The 19,503-nt window shown below is 36.8% G+C and overlaps 1 protein-coding gene across 3 annotated transcripts in view; it reads left to right on the forward strand.

Moving 5' to 3' along the window:
• Window positions 1-795: 795 nt before the first annotated feature.
• The window catches only part of sema3e (sema domain, immunoglobulin domain (Ig), short basic domain, secreted, (semaphorin) 3E), a 42,364-nt gene continuing 23,656 nt past the window's right edge, over window positions 796-19,503 (forward strand). The window contains exon 1 of one of the 3 annotated variants that reach the window (XM_052582062.1): window positions 796-894. In XM_052582062.1, the coding sequence (XP_052438022.1) occupies window positions 888-894 (7 nt within the window). In that variant the 5' untranslated portion in view covers window positions 796-887. Of the gene's footprint in view, window positions 895-5,356; window positions 5,884-18,680; window positions 18,793-19,503 lie in introns of those variants that run through there. The other 2 variants (XM_052582061.1, XM_052582063.1) reach the window with 2 other exon arrangements.

Raw genomic sequence — 19,503 nt, forward strand, 5'->3', positions numbered from 1 at the left:
CACTATTGAAATTGAAAACCCTACAGTGAAAACCCTATTTAAACTACAGTGTAGTAAATAGAATTCTTCTAAATTGTAAATAAAACAGATTATTGGGTTACGTTTTACAAGAAAATTGTAAGTCTATTGTTGCTATTACTTTTTTATTTATTTTATTTTTTACTGAATTTGCTAGTATTTTTTTTCAGCTTGTGGTATATAGAAATGCATATTTCAGATCAAGATTTCAGTCTCTGTTTTTCATTGACCTTTTTTTTTTTTTAAGTTACAAAAACAGGTTGTTCAGAGATTGTTGAGGTTTGTCCAGCTAGCACATATGAGAGAGACTGCACTTAAAAACAAAATACTATTTTATATATGTAATAAATTAATAAATTCCACTTACTATTGTGTTATTTTGTTATTTTCAGATATTTTACAATCAGCTTAAGTGTCTATTTTTAAGCCAGCTAGCCTACTTTTATTTTTTATATTATTTTATTCCAGGTTTGCTATTATAAATATAAGAATATAAAGAAGACTGATTTGAGATGTTTTTGCTCTAAAATACAGCTTTATATGTGCTTTTCTGAGTTTCGTGGCCAAGTAGGCCTACTCCCTGCCTACTGATGGACATACTGATTTTTAATGAGTAACTATTTGGTATTGTTTGAATGGGAGGGTTTTTTGATCACTTTTGATGAAGGGAAAAAAAGGTCCAGTAGAGTATTTACCAAGCAATATGATGTCACCCGATTAAGCAAGCGTAACCAGCATGCCACATGTGAAGTACAGTACGTATAATGACATCATCTCAGAATTTAACAAGGATCAGCTGCTGTTGGTTTACGAATTAACATGTGCACTGCTGCTATCAAGAGGAACAGAGCGACCTCTATTCTTCTCAGATGACAGGTGAATGTCATTAATAATAATTTTTGATTGATCTAAGAGCTGGAAGTGTGCTCAAGTATTTAAGAGGGCTTTTACACGGGCTCGTTTTCTGCGGTCCGAACCCGAGCGCGATTGTTCCCGGCGCCGTCCGCAGTGTTGGTCTGCTTTCACACTGAATAGGTGTATCGATTTTATTTTATTATTTTTTTTTTTATTTTAATCTATTGCAAGAATAACAATTAGAATAGTTGTATCGAACCCAGGTGCTTTTGCAGTCGCCTTACGTCATCACACACGCACACGGAAAACGCATGGCGAACACAACGCGTCTGAGCGTATGTGTAATTTTTTTTATTTTTTTTATTTTGATGCTATTATGCATAGCATATTGAAAGGCAACTGCATTTGTTCATTACACGCTGCGGGTGGCGAAAGGAACAATCGAGTTCGGACCACAGCAAATGAGCCCAGTGTAAAAGCCCAGTGAACTTCAGGGATTGATAATCAAATCACCGACTGGAGGAGCTCAAAGCTCAAACTAAGATGGATGTGTAGTTGCGAGAATGACAAAGAAAAGGAGCTTGAAAGAGAAAAGTTAAGTGCAGTTTAATCGTGCTCGCAAAAATAACCATTGGTGAACACAGCTGCTGTAATGATTCCAGCACTGTGCAGTGTAACCGCAGTCGCAGATGAAAGTGATTGCTCACAATCCACCACAGCTACAGATCTAGGCTGTGAGTTAATCATTTGGTCATGATCGGAGCGTGAGCGCTCCTCCTTATTTGTCATTGGTGGTTTATATGAACGAGTGCACATCTGTGCTGACTTCTGTCCTACAGTTCTATCTCTTGGCATTCTAATGTGTGTAATATTGAAAAACAACAAGATGAAAACCTTAACGGAAAGTGGCATTCTGCAGTGTATTTGGGGTCACCCGCAGACAGAGATCCTTTTGTTACCATCATGCCTTTGAGCTGTTTATTGTTTCAGATAAACTCTTTATGCAAGTTTTATGCTTAATTTTCACATCATCCTATCATCAGCCTGTGAGTTTGTGGATATATGATATCGTCATGCTAATTTATTGTTTTTTTTATTTAGGGCCTACTTAGTTTCATTGCTGGAAAGGGAACAAACTCCAAGCTAAGGGCGGTCTGATGTTTTAATGACTAAATTTGTATTTAACATGTTAGTTAAATAGAAACATTGTAAGTTACTAATTATAATGCTTACGTTTCCTCAGTTATCCAAAAAGTAGAAACCGAAAACCAGCAAAGAACATTTAGGGTGCGTTCACACTTGCAGTTCCGTTCTCTTGGTTTGTTTGGAAAGCATTAAGAAATCAAAGAGAAAAAAAAAACTTTACATTTGGATGTCGCATTCACATTGGAATTTTTGACAGTGAACCTAAAGGTATAATTATTTGTTCACAACCTGATTGGTCAGGTTGAATGATGTATGTTTTGTGACAGAACTTACCAAACACCAACAATATCAGTTTGACTTGGAGCGGCACTGAGCAGACCGATCGGTGTATATGACATCAAATTGCCCAATACATCTAAAGACGTCTGCTGGAATGGGTGCGCTCGTTGTGTGTACAAATGATTAAATTTTTACTACCTGCTCATTCCATGTCGTCAAAGCATGTCGCATACATGCTGTGATTAAATCCTGTTTTTGTTTCGTTTAGAAGTATTTGGTCCATGTTGCGTTCATATTTAATTCGAACCTCACCAGAGTTTCTTTGGAAGTGGAGCGAGACCCATCTTTGTAGCGGTCTCAATCTGCTTGTTTGGTACGCACCATGGTTCAGATGGCAGCATTTACACTTACTCAGATGAACTGCACTAACAGAGCAGTCGCACCAGAGTTCCTTTTTAATTTAATATAACATGACAAATGTGAACACCCTCTTACATTATCAAAGAACATTGACTTCAGACTATATGAACTTTAAAAACACTCCCATTACAGTCAGCGATGCTATCTATAGCCTAGTGTATGATGAATAAATCTCCTATACTTACATCGCACATACAATATCACATGCACTTTGTTGTTTCTGATGAGAGAATTCGTGACTCGAGCACTAACTGACAAAGCTCAGCTATTTCAGCGATGACTCATCTGAACACCTCTGATTGGCCATTGCATTCATAAACTCAACATAAATGTGTGTGAATGGTTATAATGCCAAACACTGTAAATATGCTAATATATATATATATATATATATATATATATATATATATATATATATATATATATATAAGGAACAAATAAACCCTAATAATAATTAGATATTATTACTATTCTGATGATAATAATTAATAATAATCATCATCATCATCATCATGATCATCTTGCAGGAAGTGAAGTATCTGTTCGTATGAGTTGCTGAATGTGAGCGCATTACAAAAAAAAAAAAAAAAGTGCCCAGTTTTGCCAGTATAACTAAATATATTTTTTAAAATCATACCAGTGTCAGTAAATAGGCCTAAACATGTCATTACATAAGCAAAAAGATGTTTTGCAGACAAAAAGGTCTGTTGTCTATTAGCATTTAATGAAGCAAAGTGAACCCACTGTGAAATCTGCATGGGGAAATCTTCTGCCCTCCAGCTGAATGTCAGATGCACACAGATTCCTAGTGGAAAGACTGGAATTGTTCAGACAGCAACGGTACATAAAAATGCACATCAACATAAATACATAGGCTATGCACTACAGCTAAAATTTATCTAAGTACTTTATTGCTAATTGTTTGTGAGGATTGACAGTATGTTGAGTTGAATCAGCGCTTTATCATCTAACAAATCCACTTCTGATTTCTTGTCAGCCTTAATCTGACTAGTCCAGGATTGACACAAAACAGTATTTGTGTTCTTGGCATGCGTTTTTTTTTTTCCCCACCGAATTTGGAACAACAACACTTGGATCAACAATAATCGAACAACAACAACTGGATTATGTGCAATGGGTTGTTTTAATTATTACTTCATGAAGCCCCAATTCAAGAAAAAACATGTTTGTTTTTACTTTTTAACTGGAAAATTATAGATACGTTTGATCAAGAACAGCTGCTACAGAATAAATATGGATGCACTGATGCATTGTTATTGTTTAATTAGTTTCAAGGGAAAATAACTGGGAGCCCTGCTTTAAATTACCGTATTTTCCGGACTATAAGTCACACTTTTTTCATAGTTTGGCTGGTCCTGCGACTTATAGAACCGAGAGAAATGAACCAAGAGAAATGAACCAATAGAAAACATTACCGTCTACAGCCGCGAGAGGGCGCTCTATGCTGCCAGAGATGCTGCTCAGTGCTCCCAAGTCTACACTGAGCAGCATAGAGCGCCCTCTCGCGGCTGTAGACGGTAATGTTTTCTCTTGGTTCTTGGTTCTAAATGAATGCGATTTATAGTCCAGTGCGATTTATATATGTTTTTCCCTCGTCATGACCTATTTTTGGACTGATGCGACTTATACTCTGGTGCGACTTATAGTCCGAAAAATACGGTAATATGTTTTTGTGTGAGAGATAGAAGGTAAGCAATTTAATGAAGTAAATAATTTATTTATTTATTTATCTATTTATTGAGCAGAGAATGCTTATATATATAATCATATGATCAGCATTGTGACATAGTGTGGACTGTTTTCTCTTTTCTCCATTTTTGTGTGGAAATACAGGAGATGCTGTCATTTATTTCACTGTAATGAACTTATTTAAAGGGAACTTCACCAAAATTCAAATTCTGTCATCATTGGAATTCAGTGGGCTTCAAAATATCATCTTCTCCACAGAACAAAGCCATACAGCTTTGGAACGACATCAATTCTATTATCATTTACTCACCCTTATGTCGTTCCAAAGCTGGCTTTGTTTTGTGGAAAAGATGATATTCTGAAACCTTGTGGCTTCCAATAATGACATAATTTCCATTTTGGATGAATTGTGCCTTGAATTCATTCTCATTCATAATCCTGCTGTCAGTGCCCTGATTGATTTATTTTCACATCATCTATAGTTTAGAAACAAATAACGTTGCTTTCATACTCCACAAAATGTTTCTTTGATAATATGACTTTTCAAAAATGTATTTTTTCCACAAATCAATCATAATTACTTTCATCTGGACATGTGCATAAATATGTATATTATATATGGATATTCTGTGGAGAAGTGTTTATATGACGGATTTCTGATTAATTAAGCAGTTTGCCAGATGTCTGATTTCTGAAATTGTATGTATTGTCCAACTGCAGTTGAGGTTACTGCAATATGACCAAATTACAAAATTAATCATAATTTTCAGTTGCATGTTAACATGGTCCCTGATATGAGAACAACAGAAGTGCGTCATTAACAGAGGAGAACACTAAGAGGCGAGATAGGCAGAAGGAGAGAGTGAAAGAGAAGGGTGGGGGTGCATGGGAGTGTTTGGCTGTTGTCCATGTGTGCGGCAGGGAAGTTGAAGCAGTCAGGAGGGGAGAGAGGGCTGGCACGTGGAAGGGCAGTATTTCACAGAGCTGGAGAGAGAGAGAGGAGGCGGAAGATCTCCAAGATCAGTGCGCTTGTTGTCTGACACACGCTCGCACTCACATTTTTATGAGATTGAGGAATGCATTGCCTCTGGTGAGAGTGACAGGAACAGTCAGCCAGGGTTGAGTCACAGCATTGCGCACAGTTTAGACACTTTCTTCACACTGGAATCCACAGAAGCATCTCAGAACACACCCTAAGCGTCAATCAAGTGAGTTTCAGTTCACTGCTCTAATGACAGCAAACTAATTTTCTTCTGCAACCGGCAATTCAGTCATTCAGCGCGGATGGAGGCTGCTTGAGGTGGATCGTAAGGAGACAGTGTGAGACGTTTCAAGAGGATTGGGCGAGGATGGCATGTGGTGTGTGGACCTTCATGTTTTGCATGACGCTATGTATCTGCTCTGCAACTCAATCAGTAAAGACTGTGTATCCGAGATTACGTCTGTCTCACAAAGGTAAGGCAACAGGTGTGTGTGTGTGGGTGTGTGTGCAATGCTTGAGCATGAACTTCAGTCAAAATGAAGCTGAAGCTCTAATTATGGGCCATAATTTTAGACTTAGATGGACATCCTGATACAGCTCTTCGAAATGACTTTTTACTAGTTATAAGCATACTGACTACTTTGCCACTTTCCTCCACTCTTAAAATGGACAACTGTCTTAAACAATGAAATAACTACATTTATAATAATTTATTAAATTGTATTGTTATTTAATTTATATGTATTTATATTAACATTTGTTGTATAGCTATTGAAAAACACTCTTACGGCAAATTGCAGTTACATTTCTAGTTTCATTTGATTTCATTCATCACAGTGACCTCTTGTAAGATTCTGTAAAATCTTGCTTTGTGTGATTTATTACAGTCACATTTATACAATTGCAGACGATCTCATTTTATACGATTTCGTAAAGTAACATTTATAGGATTTCATATGATCTTTTTTCATTTATTTATATAGTTATTTGTCATACTTTTGACTGTACAAAATTTTTAATCCGCTATAGTCTGAATTGAGTTGATTATGGACACGCAAATGATTCAGAAGTCACTTGTGCTGCTATAAATACATCTGGATTCTCTTTTATTTGTGTTTATCCTCACCGTTACGGTGGTTGAGCTTCTACAATGTGGTATTCTGTCAGCGTAAGCGGTTCACTGAAGGAATGTCAACTGTTCATTTTGTTATGCCGGTCTCTCGTTGGCATGTTTACAGTGAAATTTAGGGACGGATGGGGGCATCCTTTGTAGATGAACACCCTAGCCCGAAGCAAATAGCCCATGACCCTCTCAGTCTTCCTTTTTGATCAGAATGCTGTGGAAACTGTGTCGTATAAAAATCCACACCCTAGCGTTGGTCATGGTCGAGAGTTCATGTGGAATTTCAATGCATGGTAAATTAAACCAATACCATCTATGAATCTTCTGTTAAACCTGCTGATGGAAATTTGAGAAAAACCCTGACAATATGTGCCCCGGACAAAGGTATTTGAGTGGCTTTTCACATTAGATTTGTCTCAATATTGATTTACAGTGTCACATTCAGTGGGCTGAGTACATAGCTGCTGGCAAACTCAAGCAAACTGTGATTGACGTGTGGCGAACAAACCGGTTGGCAGCAAGGAAATATCCCGAGGCAACGATAAAATGTGGAATTTCTTTCCCAATCCTCTCAGTACCATTCTTCTCTGTGTGCCTTGTTTTTTTTATATTTTCCTTTTTTTTTTTTATTTAAAAGGTTGATTTTTGAGGGGGAAAATGTTCTAAAACAGATTTGTTTTACACATAATTTTCCCTTTATTAGCCATTTATAGTTCATTTTGGTGTCCCCCCCCCATGCTTCTGTTTCTGTCATTCACTTGGTGTGCTTTGCATGTCTAGACTGATAAAGTGCTCTCTACTCAGCAGAAGAAACTTATTTGCATGTACCCTATCATTATGGAATGAAAAACATGTATGCTTAAAAATTTGATTAACACAAAGACCTCAGAGATAGTTGAGGCATTTTTTTAGGCCTTGGAGCAATCACAGGAGGTTGCCTTGTGGTTAAACCCATGGGATTTTCCTCCAAAATGTTAAAGATGTCTTAAATTAGAACTCAAATTAAAACCAGTAGTTGATCTAATTAAATATTGCCCTGATCTGCCAGCGGCTACATGTTATGTGCTAACCAGAGTGGGGATTTTCAGCCAACCAGACATGGTGCATGTCTAATGCCAAGTTTACCAGACCGTTAATTATAAAACTGAGTTTGCAAATATGCAAAGAGATTCCTTTTTAGAGTCTGGTTCAGTATTTTACTCCTCAGATATTTTTTTTAGCAAAACCTATAGTTAAAAAGTTTTTTTTTTAAAGGTGTATTGTTTGTGGACTTATGAATTCTCCTAGCCAACAGTTTCTTGTAGCAACCTGTGTTTTGTGTGCTTGAGTGGAACATATTTGGCAGGCTTATCAATATCTATAGAGCTCGAGTTTGTCTCCTTTGTGGATTTTATGAATGCACCTTTGTTTCCTGCTTGACTAGAACAAGTAGCTCTGGTTATTACATTTCAGTTTTTGCATTGAAAACATGCTAAAGTGGAATTTTCTTTAAGCTTCTAAATTTGTTTTAGGATGCAGGCTTGAGAAAAATGACAATGTTAAGATTGTTTGTTTTATTCCCGTCATTTTTCAGAGCTGCAACCTTTGGCAAAGTTCAAAAGGGAATTTGCAAATACAATTTAAGGGCAAGGTGTATCTCTGCTATTTTTTGGCTAAGCTTTGCTTAAAGAAATAAAAATGATCTACAGCAAATGCTAATTAGGTGTAAAGTAAGCTTATTTTTTGAAAAAGACATGTTTTGGCTTGGTTGTCTAACAGCTGAAGCAACAACACATTCAGCTGGTTTGTAGGTGTTTGGGTGGGATTGTGTAGGTGGATGCACATATTTGATATTTATTTTTAAATGGCTTTGAGGGTTTAATCAGGCTAAAAACAACAAAAGTGAGAGTTAAGAGATTGTCGTTGAAATTGGTGTAATTAGTAGGAGCTACAGCTCGGCAAAAGTGTAACGCTGCCATGATTCCAGGAATGAAAATTTCCAACTGCATCCCAATAGTGCATTCCGAACCTTGAATATACGCAGGTATTTATAAGAGTATCGAATAGTGAGGCCAAATTATGTAGCCGTGCGATTGTACGTTCTTACCTACTGCAGGGTCCGAGGGGGCAACACGTTGAGCACATGATCCCCAAAAGTTGTATATTTATTCAAAAGTGAATTCAGTTTCAATCTACTCTAAACATTATTTCAAAACACTTCCAACTGGTTCTGGAGTGTCCGACCCTGGTTTGAGGTGATGTCATGCTGTTAAGACAGAGTTTGAGTTTCGTGCATTAACTTGAATAAATAAACCATGCTGGCTTCGGTGCGTGTTACTGAACAGTTACCCATTGCAAAATTTCAACAAGGAACCCCACAAAAGCTCTCCAGAGCTTTTAACCCTCGTCCCAGGCTACTTATAAAAAGTGTCAGTTTCTTATCCCAAATCTGTAGCCGTTCAAACATACAAATCCTCACGGACCTCCAGTTGGTCGCAGCTATCATCATCATGTAAATGGATGTTCGTGAACGTTTTATGAGTTTTTTTTTTAAACAACCCAAACATAAGACATTTGCCCCTTACATCAATATAAATTTGAGAAAATAGACATATTTTGAGCTCTCTGATACCTCAGTACAGTCAAATAGGTGACATACTTTAGTTTCGCAATGTTTATGTGCTCTATAATAACAAGATATACTAGCTTTTCTATCGTCAGTCATCACTAAACGACTAATCACAGTTTGAGCGCTCTAAATCGGTTTTCATCACCTTTTACTGGAGAACATGATCTTTAAGTTTTTGAATTCAGCCTTGGGATTTGTTTTACAGAGCTTTTAGCTCTTAGCGAGGAAGATGAAGGTCTGTGTTTAATTTTTATATTCTGTTTTAAATTGACAGTATAACAGCCCATTAGACAGCTCATGTTGCATTTAGGCTCAGGTCATAATCACCAATGTGTTTCTCGAGTCTCTGCTGTAATTTTAAACCTACTTCAGTGTAGACAAGAAGGCTCTAAGATTCATGCTCAGATGATTTTAAATGAGTTTGCCAAGGGTTATTTTCTTTTTTTGGTGAATGGGGGAATTTTATTCCTAAACGGAAGACTGTTTTTGTAACATTTAGAGTAAATTGTCATTTTCAAATATAATATTTTACCATTCCAAATGATTTCATATGAAGGTTTTAATGTTTTTCATCTACCCATTTCTGTGAGCTGTCCTTGTGTTATAAATTGGCATAATCCAGTCATTACAGACAACTTTGCATCTGTCATTCACATGCGTTTGCCCTGATTGGATTACTAAAACTATTTGGAGGTGATCTGGAATGGACTCGCACCCCAAAAAAAAAACAAAAAAAAAAAAGAATCTGTCATTTAACCACTTTCATGACATTCCAACTAGGGCTGAACGATATTGGGAAAAAATGACATTGCGATATATATTGCGATATGAAATCTAATCTAATTTTTTTTTACAAACAAAAAATGGGGTGAGCACACTTACATTCTCATTTTAAATGATTTAAACATGGACACCATCGTGTCAATTGATTAATATGCGCGAGGGAGAGAGAGCAAGACAGCGCTCATGTTGTTTGAAGACGGCTCGCTCTCTCTCTCTCTCTCATGCGCTCTCTCTCTCTCTCTCTGCCCTGTTAAACTTGCATGTGTTTTTCAGTCCTGTCAATGATAAAGTTTCACTCTGTGATGGTTAAGCTGTGCAATTAATCTGCGAATCACAATCGTCAAGGGCCGGGGAGCAGCTGGACCATACGGTTAATGAATAGCGGATCAACTATGACAGCTTACATCGCACATCCTGCAATGTGACTATGGATTCGTGGATTTGTATATCGCGATATCGATGCTTAAACGACACATCGTGCAGCCCTAATTCCAACCCTGTATGATGGACTTTCTTCTAAAGAATATAAAATAATTCGAAGATATTCTGTGGTCCCAACAACATTAACCCTACTGACTTCTATTGTAGCCTATTGAAAAAAATAGAGACATTTTCCAAATAGCCTTAAATGATCAGGTGTAATATTCACCTATTTGTCACTCCAAAGGCAAGTTTTGCTTCGAGTCCACAGCACATGAAAGGAGAAGAGACTCCTGCTGTTTCATCACCCAGTCACTGTATCCAGATAGGGCTGCATGTGTTTAGCTGGCCCGCAGGTCATTGCATAATTAATGATGTTCTTGGGAGAGTTTGTTCCTGCTTTGGTCTGTTCTTGCTTCTTCCTACCTCTCGCTGTGTCTTTCTCAGTATTTCTCCTGACAGTTCCAAAAGGTCTATTTACCCAATAAACCCATAATTTCCTTTCAAATGGGGCATCTAAAGGGTAGTCATGGAGACGGGTTCTTCAGAGACAGCAGGACGGGAAGGAAGAAATCCTGGGTTTTAATAAACTTCACAGTCAGTACAATCAGCTCTGGACAACAGACCCGCAAATGGCCCCCGAGAACAAGAGTTCAACTTCCCTTGACTTACAGTGGCTTCAATGAATGCACATTGTTCCATGGTCAATGAAAGATCTACAAGGTCAGGTCATTTATAATGTATCCATCAATCAGCTTGTTTGCCCACATCAAACAACCCGAATGACCATTTTCAATAAAAAAAAATGGCCTGGATTTCATCAAACGTTCAAAGTTGGCACTCCGTGGGACATCCTCTTATCTTTAATATATTGCACTCCAGTGAAGGCAGTTGATGGTTTTCATTTGGATGTTCTCTGTCTCTCAGCTAATGCTCTTTGTATTCATTTCATCACTTTGTGTCTATCTGCCATTCACTTTAGAGGTAACACACAATGGCTTTGTGTTCGAACTACTGATTGAGAACCATGGGGACGATAAGAGATTTCAAGCTCCAGAACTTTGGTTGAAAATAGTTTGACCTTTTTTTGGTACCTAGTAATCCTCAACAGTCTTGTCTCTTGAGGCATTTGTGGCAGTTCTTATGAGAGGACGTTTAAGTAGAGCTAATAGCATTATATCTACTGTATATGTGAATTACGACGTGACATTACTCAGGAGATCTACTTAGTCAGGTTTAATCTACTCCGACTGACAGTCCAAAGATTATGATGTATAAATGTCAAGGTTTATTGTTAAATCAGTAAGTAGTCAATTTTGTTCCTTCTCTCTCATGTTGTCCAAGGCTCTGTCAAGATTTAATATGAGAAAAAATGTTTTATGGACCAAAATCTTTGGCATCTTTCAACCCACTGGCTTTAGGTGTTGAAAGGCTTCTTTTTCCTTGAAGTGAGCAAGCGATAGGCCCTAAAGTACCCTGCAAGAGTTTTGCAGCTCTTAAACATGAGAGGTTATTCCAGGTGGGAGAAAATTATAGGGAATAAAACCATGGAAAGCCCCTCAGTTTGTTTTCAAAGGATATCACTTAAAATGTGTTTTATTCTCTGTACATGCCAAGACATTGAACTGAGAGTGTATCTTAATGAAATATTCAGATGGTTGAAGAGGTTAAAAAGTGAAAAACTCATAAATATAATATGAAGAGATGGGTGTTTCCTGTAGAAACGCTGAGAGCGGTTTTGTTATAATCACATGCATTTTAAAATACTTTGTGAAGGCTGATTCACCTACAGTAGATCAGATTATTATTTTTTTTTATATATGTATTGAAAATTTCATGTCCCAGAGTTTCCTCGATCTAAAAATTAATGTAACCGTTGAATAAGCATTTTATTTATGTCATTTGTTTATTTTTTTATATATTTTTTGGCTTGCCAATTTTTGTCCCCACCACTTTATGAAATAATTATTATATGACAGATATTTTTTTTTTCTTTTTTTATCGCTGATTGCATACACTGCATCACATAAGCAACAAGCATAACGATTGTTTATATTTACTAAGATCATTTGAAAATACAATTTGACCTTGCTAAAGTATACTTTTATTATTATTATTATTATTATTATTATTATTATTATTATTATTATTATTATTATTATTATCATTATTTAAATACCTGGCACATCTATGCATTAAACTATAAGTGGACTAAAGTTAGAAATGTTTGTTTTGGAATTTGGCATCTTTATTAGCATTTAATCATTTTTCACTAACCCGTGGCACTATAGCTTGTAATATGATATATTTGGTCTTGTTAAGCACAATAATTCTTCTATTGTGCATGCATACTGCATACACCGCAAAAGTTCCTTAAACATGTAGTTCCCGTGCTAAAAATTTCTAGTTCCAAAAAGTTGAGTTCATGTTTTTCTAAATAGATTTTTTTTTTCTGGCAGTCTTGAATCCAGCATGAGGAAAAGTTCAAAGCAAACAAAATGCTATTGAAATCAATCAGTCACCACAGAATAATACATGACAAGTCAGATCTGGTAGTGTTTTCATGTGTCTCTCCGCAAGCCTCATGCGGTCCACAGCACATTCCATCAGGAGGACCTGATCTCTTTATGCTTAGCTCCGCCTACTGAATGATTGACATGCTTTTTATGTTTGTATTCTTGACTATTTGCTATGTATCAACACATCATGTGTCCAAGCAGGTAATTGAAGTGTATCTCGTAGCCACTGTTGAATCACCAGTAGCATGCTGTTTCAGTCAGCACTGATGTTTGAAATCAAAATACCTGTCTGTCTTTGTTAACTTGATTGACAGGTCAGAAGGACCCTGGCCCTTGAAAGGGGAGCAGATGGGGATTTTTAACCTCATTTTTTTCTTTCTGTGCATTGTCTCTCTTTTTTTCTCTCTTTTTTTCATACAGAGCTGTTGCATGATATCATACTCCATGACGCCAATTTTTTTTTTTTCTTTCTGTGATCCGATCATACCATCACTGAAAATTCATTCAGCAAACCTCCATTTTAGCTGCTCACTCATGTTTCGCCCAGGCATCGCTGAGATTGTTTATGGAAATCATCTTTATCTAAGTCCTCCCACCTCATATCTTCACCCTTAACTGAGCGTTGCATCTAAATGTGGAGTCAATGTGCCACTGTTGCTTTAAACGCTTTGGTAAAAGCTTTAATCTCGACCTACGTGCAATAAAACACAGACAAAACACCTTTTTGCGACGTGCTTTATCTCTAAAATGCTATTGTTTCATCATAGAGGTGAGATGAGATGAGAGTATGGAATTATAAGATTGTCACGGTAGGAAATCCAGTGTTTCCTCCGTGTCATGTTTTGTTATTGTTTTTGTACTTACGTTGTCTCCTTGTGCTCGTTTAGTTGATTGTCATCACCTGGGTGTTGATTGTCTCGCTCCAGCTGATCGTCATCATACCTCTGCTACTTATACTCACCTCGCTCTCTCTCTGTTGTCAGATCCTCTCTTATGTCTCCATGCACTAGCTGGATTACCGTCCTCCGTGTTTGTGTGCTGGTTTGGATTCGTGTTGTCGTCCGCGTGTCAGTGTTCCGGTCTGTTCCTGGTTCCAACCATTGACCACCTTCACCTGCACCGCTGACTTCACCATCCCGCTCTTCTCACGCCACCGTAGACCTTCCTTGCCATTGCCAACACTCTGGACACTCTTTATCAATAAACAACATCTGATTGCCTGCAATTGCTTCCTCCTCTTTTATCTGTCGTTACAAAGATATTTCCCATGACAAATTTAGCTGATAAAATGGCTAGATACAGTAAATGTTTATAAATAAATGCAAAGAATGTTTTATATGTGAAATGTGTCTACATGTGTTTTTGGCTAATATGTTTTGGCATTAGAATGATCTAATCTATTACTCATGTTATCTCATTCTGTATTATGCATTAAGTTATAGAAAGTCATGGCCTAATGGTTAGAGAGTCGGACTCCCAATCGAAAGGTTGTGGAGGAATTGTGGGTGGCGGTAGTGCATGTACAGTTCTCTCTCCACCTTCAGTACCACGACTTAATTGCCCTTGAACAAGGCATCGAACTCCCAACTGCTCCCCGGGCGCCGCAGCATAAATGGCTGCCCACTGCTCCGGGTGTGTGTTCACAGTGTGTGTGTGTGTGTTCACTGCTCTGTGTGTGTGCACTTCGGATGGGTTAAATGCAGAGCACAAATTCTGAGTATGGGTCACCATACTTTGCTGAATGTCACGTCACTTTCACTTTCACGAAATTCAGACTGTATTTTCATACATATTATTGTTTGATTGGTTTGCAACCAAATTTACTTGCATAAAATTATAAGCATATTTAATTATATTTATTTTTATTAATGTATTCTTCTTTTTATTGCATTTTTGGAATAACATGCCCTAGTGAATCATGCACTAGAAGATATATACCAGATACATGCAACCTTTGTTGTGTTTATTTTTAACCACTTTATTGGTTATAAATGTGCATATTTCTAGGGCCAAAGTAATTTTTTGGATTTGTATGAGCAAATAAATAAATAATAACATATATATTTAAGAATATCTATGTATAAATACATTTTAAATAAAAATTCATAATTTTCAGTTTTAAATATAAAAGCCCAATTTACATTACTCAAGAATATTGCATCACTAATTAAGAACTGTACTGGGTTCAGTTTTTAATTTTGGGTTGTCATTGAATGTGGTTAATCTGTCTAGTGGATCAATGTGATGATCAGACACCTGGTGTGCTATGGTGCTTTTATGGGCAAACTGAGTTTGAATCTGGCTTGTTTCACCTCTACATTTCTTCATGTTTTTAGTCTCCTGTAGTGTTTTGTTGAGCGAAGGGCAGGTTGATGTTAGCCAGCTTCATTTCCTCTGTACTGGTTCACTGAAGTATGACAGCTGCAGTTTAGCGTAGGTTGAAAGTACAAATAACATGTGTCAGTGTGAATCATATGCACATAATACACAATGTGGTAAGAACCCTTTAATGTTATTTGAGGCCCCAAATCACACCACCTTTACAAGGCCACACCGAAACTGGCACTAGATCAGGGACCTCTCCCTTCCAGCCCGCCCACAAGAAACAAATCCCTCTGGGCATCATATCTAAACCAGAAACCTTCACCATTCCAGATCAGCAGAGACAAGTGTTTACCAAGCTGTTAAGTTTTTTAGAGAACAAATATTTCAAGGGTGGTGGATTGGATTCTGTTCAGGCTGCGTGTTTAGATTTGTATGCCTCTGCTTGCAAATATATACATGTTAATGCTAAAGTTTAAACATAAATATGTATTACATTTTTTTTTCTACTTTAAAAAAAAAAAAAAAAATATATATATATATATTGTATTATCGAACTAGAGAGTTGAAACTGCAAATCAATATGTATTGATTTATAAAGGGAAGCATTTTGATTGGCCATTGACTTTTGGTTGCTTATTACTTATTATTATTTTATTAGTAAACAATAAATATTGAATGCACTTATTCCATTAAAGACAGGCCGTACTTGTGAAGGATATATAGCCTTACCCAGACATGCAGTCTGTCTGGAAGAAGGCAAAGATCATATTCCCAAATACAGGATAACCCTTACGATAATTACTAGGGTTAGCAGGTTAACACAGTCAGTATGCTGTGTAAAAGGACAGAGCCTCTCTTAAACAGAGTCCCTCAGTCTTCTGCTCAGAATCAGCTCTTTTATAGTAATTAGCTTTGGCTTTTGCCTCCTCGTTGACTGAATTAAATTGGACCCCTGTGCATACAGACATTTCACCTTATACTGCAGTGTGTAAAAATATGATTTATGTAAAATTCGTCCATCAGGGGGTCTACAAAATGACCAAGAGATGGGGAACTCCGAGTGACAGATGAAAAAAGGAAGCTCTTTTCCTTCCTAGGATGAAAGCACTTCCCTCCAGTCTCCGATTGCCGATAGCCCCTCAGCAAAGGGAGTGGACGTCCACATCCGCAATCAGCCTATCAGTTCTGCTTAAATCTGGAATCTTCCAGCCTCCAAAGACCTCTTTAGGGACATTCGCACTTCCTTAGACCTGCTCACCCGGGGTGAGGTTCAGATGACTTAGGCAGAGGAAACAGGTCTTTATTTTGGCTTACGGGGAAATACAGCCTGTTTAGCACATGGGGATTTGGATTAGAGAGAGTTTGAGTCATTTCCCTTTCAATAATCGCCTTTTCGATTAGCTGACAGGCCTGAGAATGGGATTGACAGTGTTTCCTGTGAATAAATACAGTCACTTCCTGTCTTAAAAGCAAAGGTGACCCACAAAAAGAGCAATTTCACTTATAGTCTAAATTAAGAAATTATTTGCCAATCAAATATGCTCGCAAATCATTGTTTATCCATTAGTTCTGTTCCTGATTTGACTATCCAATCAGCATCGCTAGAGTCCTATTTGTATTTTTCATACTAGTGGTGGATATTTCTCAGTTGCTAATTTTGCTAAAACCACATAGTTTTTTGGGTTTCTGTTTGTTTGTGTTGGGTGAGTATGAATCACTTTGAACTATACTTTTCTAAATGTTTATTAATTCAAGAACGAAACAAGTGAGTTTTATATGAGTCGTTGAATCATTTGCACAACCGTATTGTTTAAAATGAAAAATTATTTCAGTAACGATACAAGATAAAAGTTTGTTTTTTTGTTTTTTCGTTGGAACAGATTATTTCACTTGCTCACCAGCGGATGCTCTGCAGTGAATGGGTGCCATTAGAGTCCAAACAGCTGATAAAAACATCACAATAATCCACAAGTAATCCATATGTCAAGTCAACATCTTGTGAAGCAAAACCCTTTGTGTTTGTAAGAAACAAATCCATCATTATATATAAAACAAATACATGTTTATATGTATACATTTCTGTTAGGGTTACAATTGATTAGTATCACACTTGCACATGTTCAGTCAGTGAGTATTAAAAGGGTGCAGTAATTTATCTTATCAGTTGGATGGTTGTCTTTTTCGCCTGATTTCTTCCCCCACCCTTTGGCTGAACAGCCTAATGGTACGACCCTTGCCCTGTCAGGGGCACTGCGTTAATAACGGTGAGGGGTTAAAATGCTCGTTGCCTCAGGGAGTCTTGGCTTGCATTGGGACATGTGTAATTTGCTTTTTGTTCTAAGGTCTCTTTATAACCATCATGACCCTGTATGTCTTTTCATTGTGGTTTCTGCTGATAAATGGAGTATATTAAATAAATATTTATGGTGGACGAACCCTCCCTGTGAAACAACACATATAGAGGTCTATCATGATCTAAGTCTGGTTTTCTTTCTTTCCTTTATCCATCTCATTTATCTTCATGAACAGGAGGCCAAACCCACAGATTTAAAATGAGAAAGATTCTAATAATCAAAATGAATGAAAGTGGCTTAGTGGAATTGATTTCATATATTGAACATAAATAAAACTACATGACAGCGCCAATAAACATCAATAGAGCAAAGACCTTGGATTAATCAGAGTGAATGAAATGTGAAATTATTCATCCAATCTGTTTGTTATTTTGCTGTGTATACTGTATGGTCAGGGAACTGGAAATTATTCCTGAAGGTATTCAATTATTTGTTTCATTTTTCTCTTTAACACACTCTTGGTTCTTTCAGTTCGACACATGGCCACCACAAGTTGTGTTAGGTGTTTGACACTTTAAAAGTGATTGTAATTTGTTACATCTTAAAGAAACAGTTTCATGGGCTTTCAACATGACGACATCTAAACAAACGTATGATATACTTGTACTTGGTCCAACATCTGAGACCACTAGTAAAAATGCTTCTATTTAGCATTTTTTCTAAGCTGATTTAAAGGGTTAGTTCAGCCAAAAGTGAAAATTAAGCCATAAATTACTCACCCTGAAGTCATCTTAGGTGTATGTGACTTTCTTCTTTCAGATGAATTCAGTTGGAGTTTTTAAAAATTGCCTTGATCTTTCATCTGTAAATGAGAAGTTAATATAAGGCTCATTCGTAAAAAAAAAAAAAAAAGTGTCTCACACAGCTCCGGGGGGTCAACAAAGGCCTTCTGTAACGAATTGATGTGTTTTTGTAAGAAAAATATCCATATTCAAAACTTCATAATCACTTTAATATAGGTTGCACTCACACTTGTAAAACGGAAGAAGTTCCGGGCGATTGACCATTGAGGTCACCGTTGCGCATGTGCCGGTGAGTCTCGTGAAAACAATGTTTGTTAACAGGAACAAAAGATGCAAAGTTTCCTTATATGACGCAGAGCTGACGTCATAAATAATTCCCCCAGAACTACTTCATTTACAACTGTGAGCACAAGCAAACAGCTTGAAAGATCAAAGAACATTTTTAAAATAACATCAAATGATTTCGCCTGAAAGAAGAAAGTCATATACACCTAGGATGACTTCAGGGTGAGTAATTAATGGCTTAATTTTAATTTTTGGCTGAACTAACCCTTTAATAATAATAATAATATTCTTTCTTCTTCGTTGTCTTCTTATCTTTATTATTATTCTTTGTCTTCTTCCTTGTATTTTTTGTCGTAGTAGTCTTCGTCCACTTAATCATATTATTCATCTGCTTTGTCTTATTAATCTGTTTCCTGCATCATTGTCATTTTTATTTATTTTTCTGTAATATAATATTTAAAAAATATTGGCTCATTTCAGAATCTTTTCCTTTTTTTTTTTTTTTTTGATTTTTAGTTCTTGAATCGTAGATTATCAGTATTGTCTTGACTTTTATACCTCACTGTTCAACATTGGAGTAAGGTATTAAATTGACTTCCAAATGAACTTGAACATTGTGGGTGAGTGTTACTTGTTTTCGTGTTTTTGAGTCTCTTAAATCATTTCTATTAACCGCAAGACTCATAAACATAATTAAAGACACACTGAGTGTCTTTCAGAAGAACTGCACTCAGACACTAAAATGTGATCAAAGTCTGCCTCTTTAAATGTCTGTTTTTGACCTTGTCATTCTCTTTCCGCTTTCTTCATGTCTGTTTATCCCTCCTGCTATCATTTCAGTAATCCAGTTGTATCCCTTATCTGTCTGTCTACTTCACTTATCTTCTTTCCATACATGCTTTTGCCTTTTAACTTTCTAAGTGGCTCTTTTAA

The sequence above is a fragment of the Carassius gibelio genome, chromosome B18, assembly GCF_023724105.1.
Source record: "Carassius gibelio isolate Cgi1373 ecotype wild population from Czech Republic chromosome B18, carGib1.2-hapl.c, whole genome shotgun sequence".
NCBI classification, from domain to species: Eukaryota; Metazoa; Chordata; class Actinopteri; order Cypriniformes; family Cyprinidae; genus Carassius; species Carassius gibelio.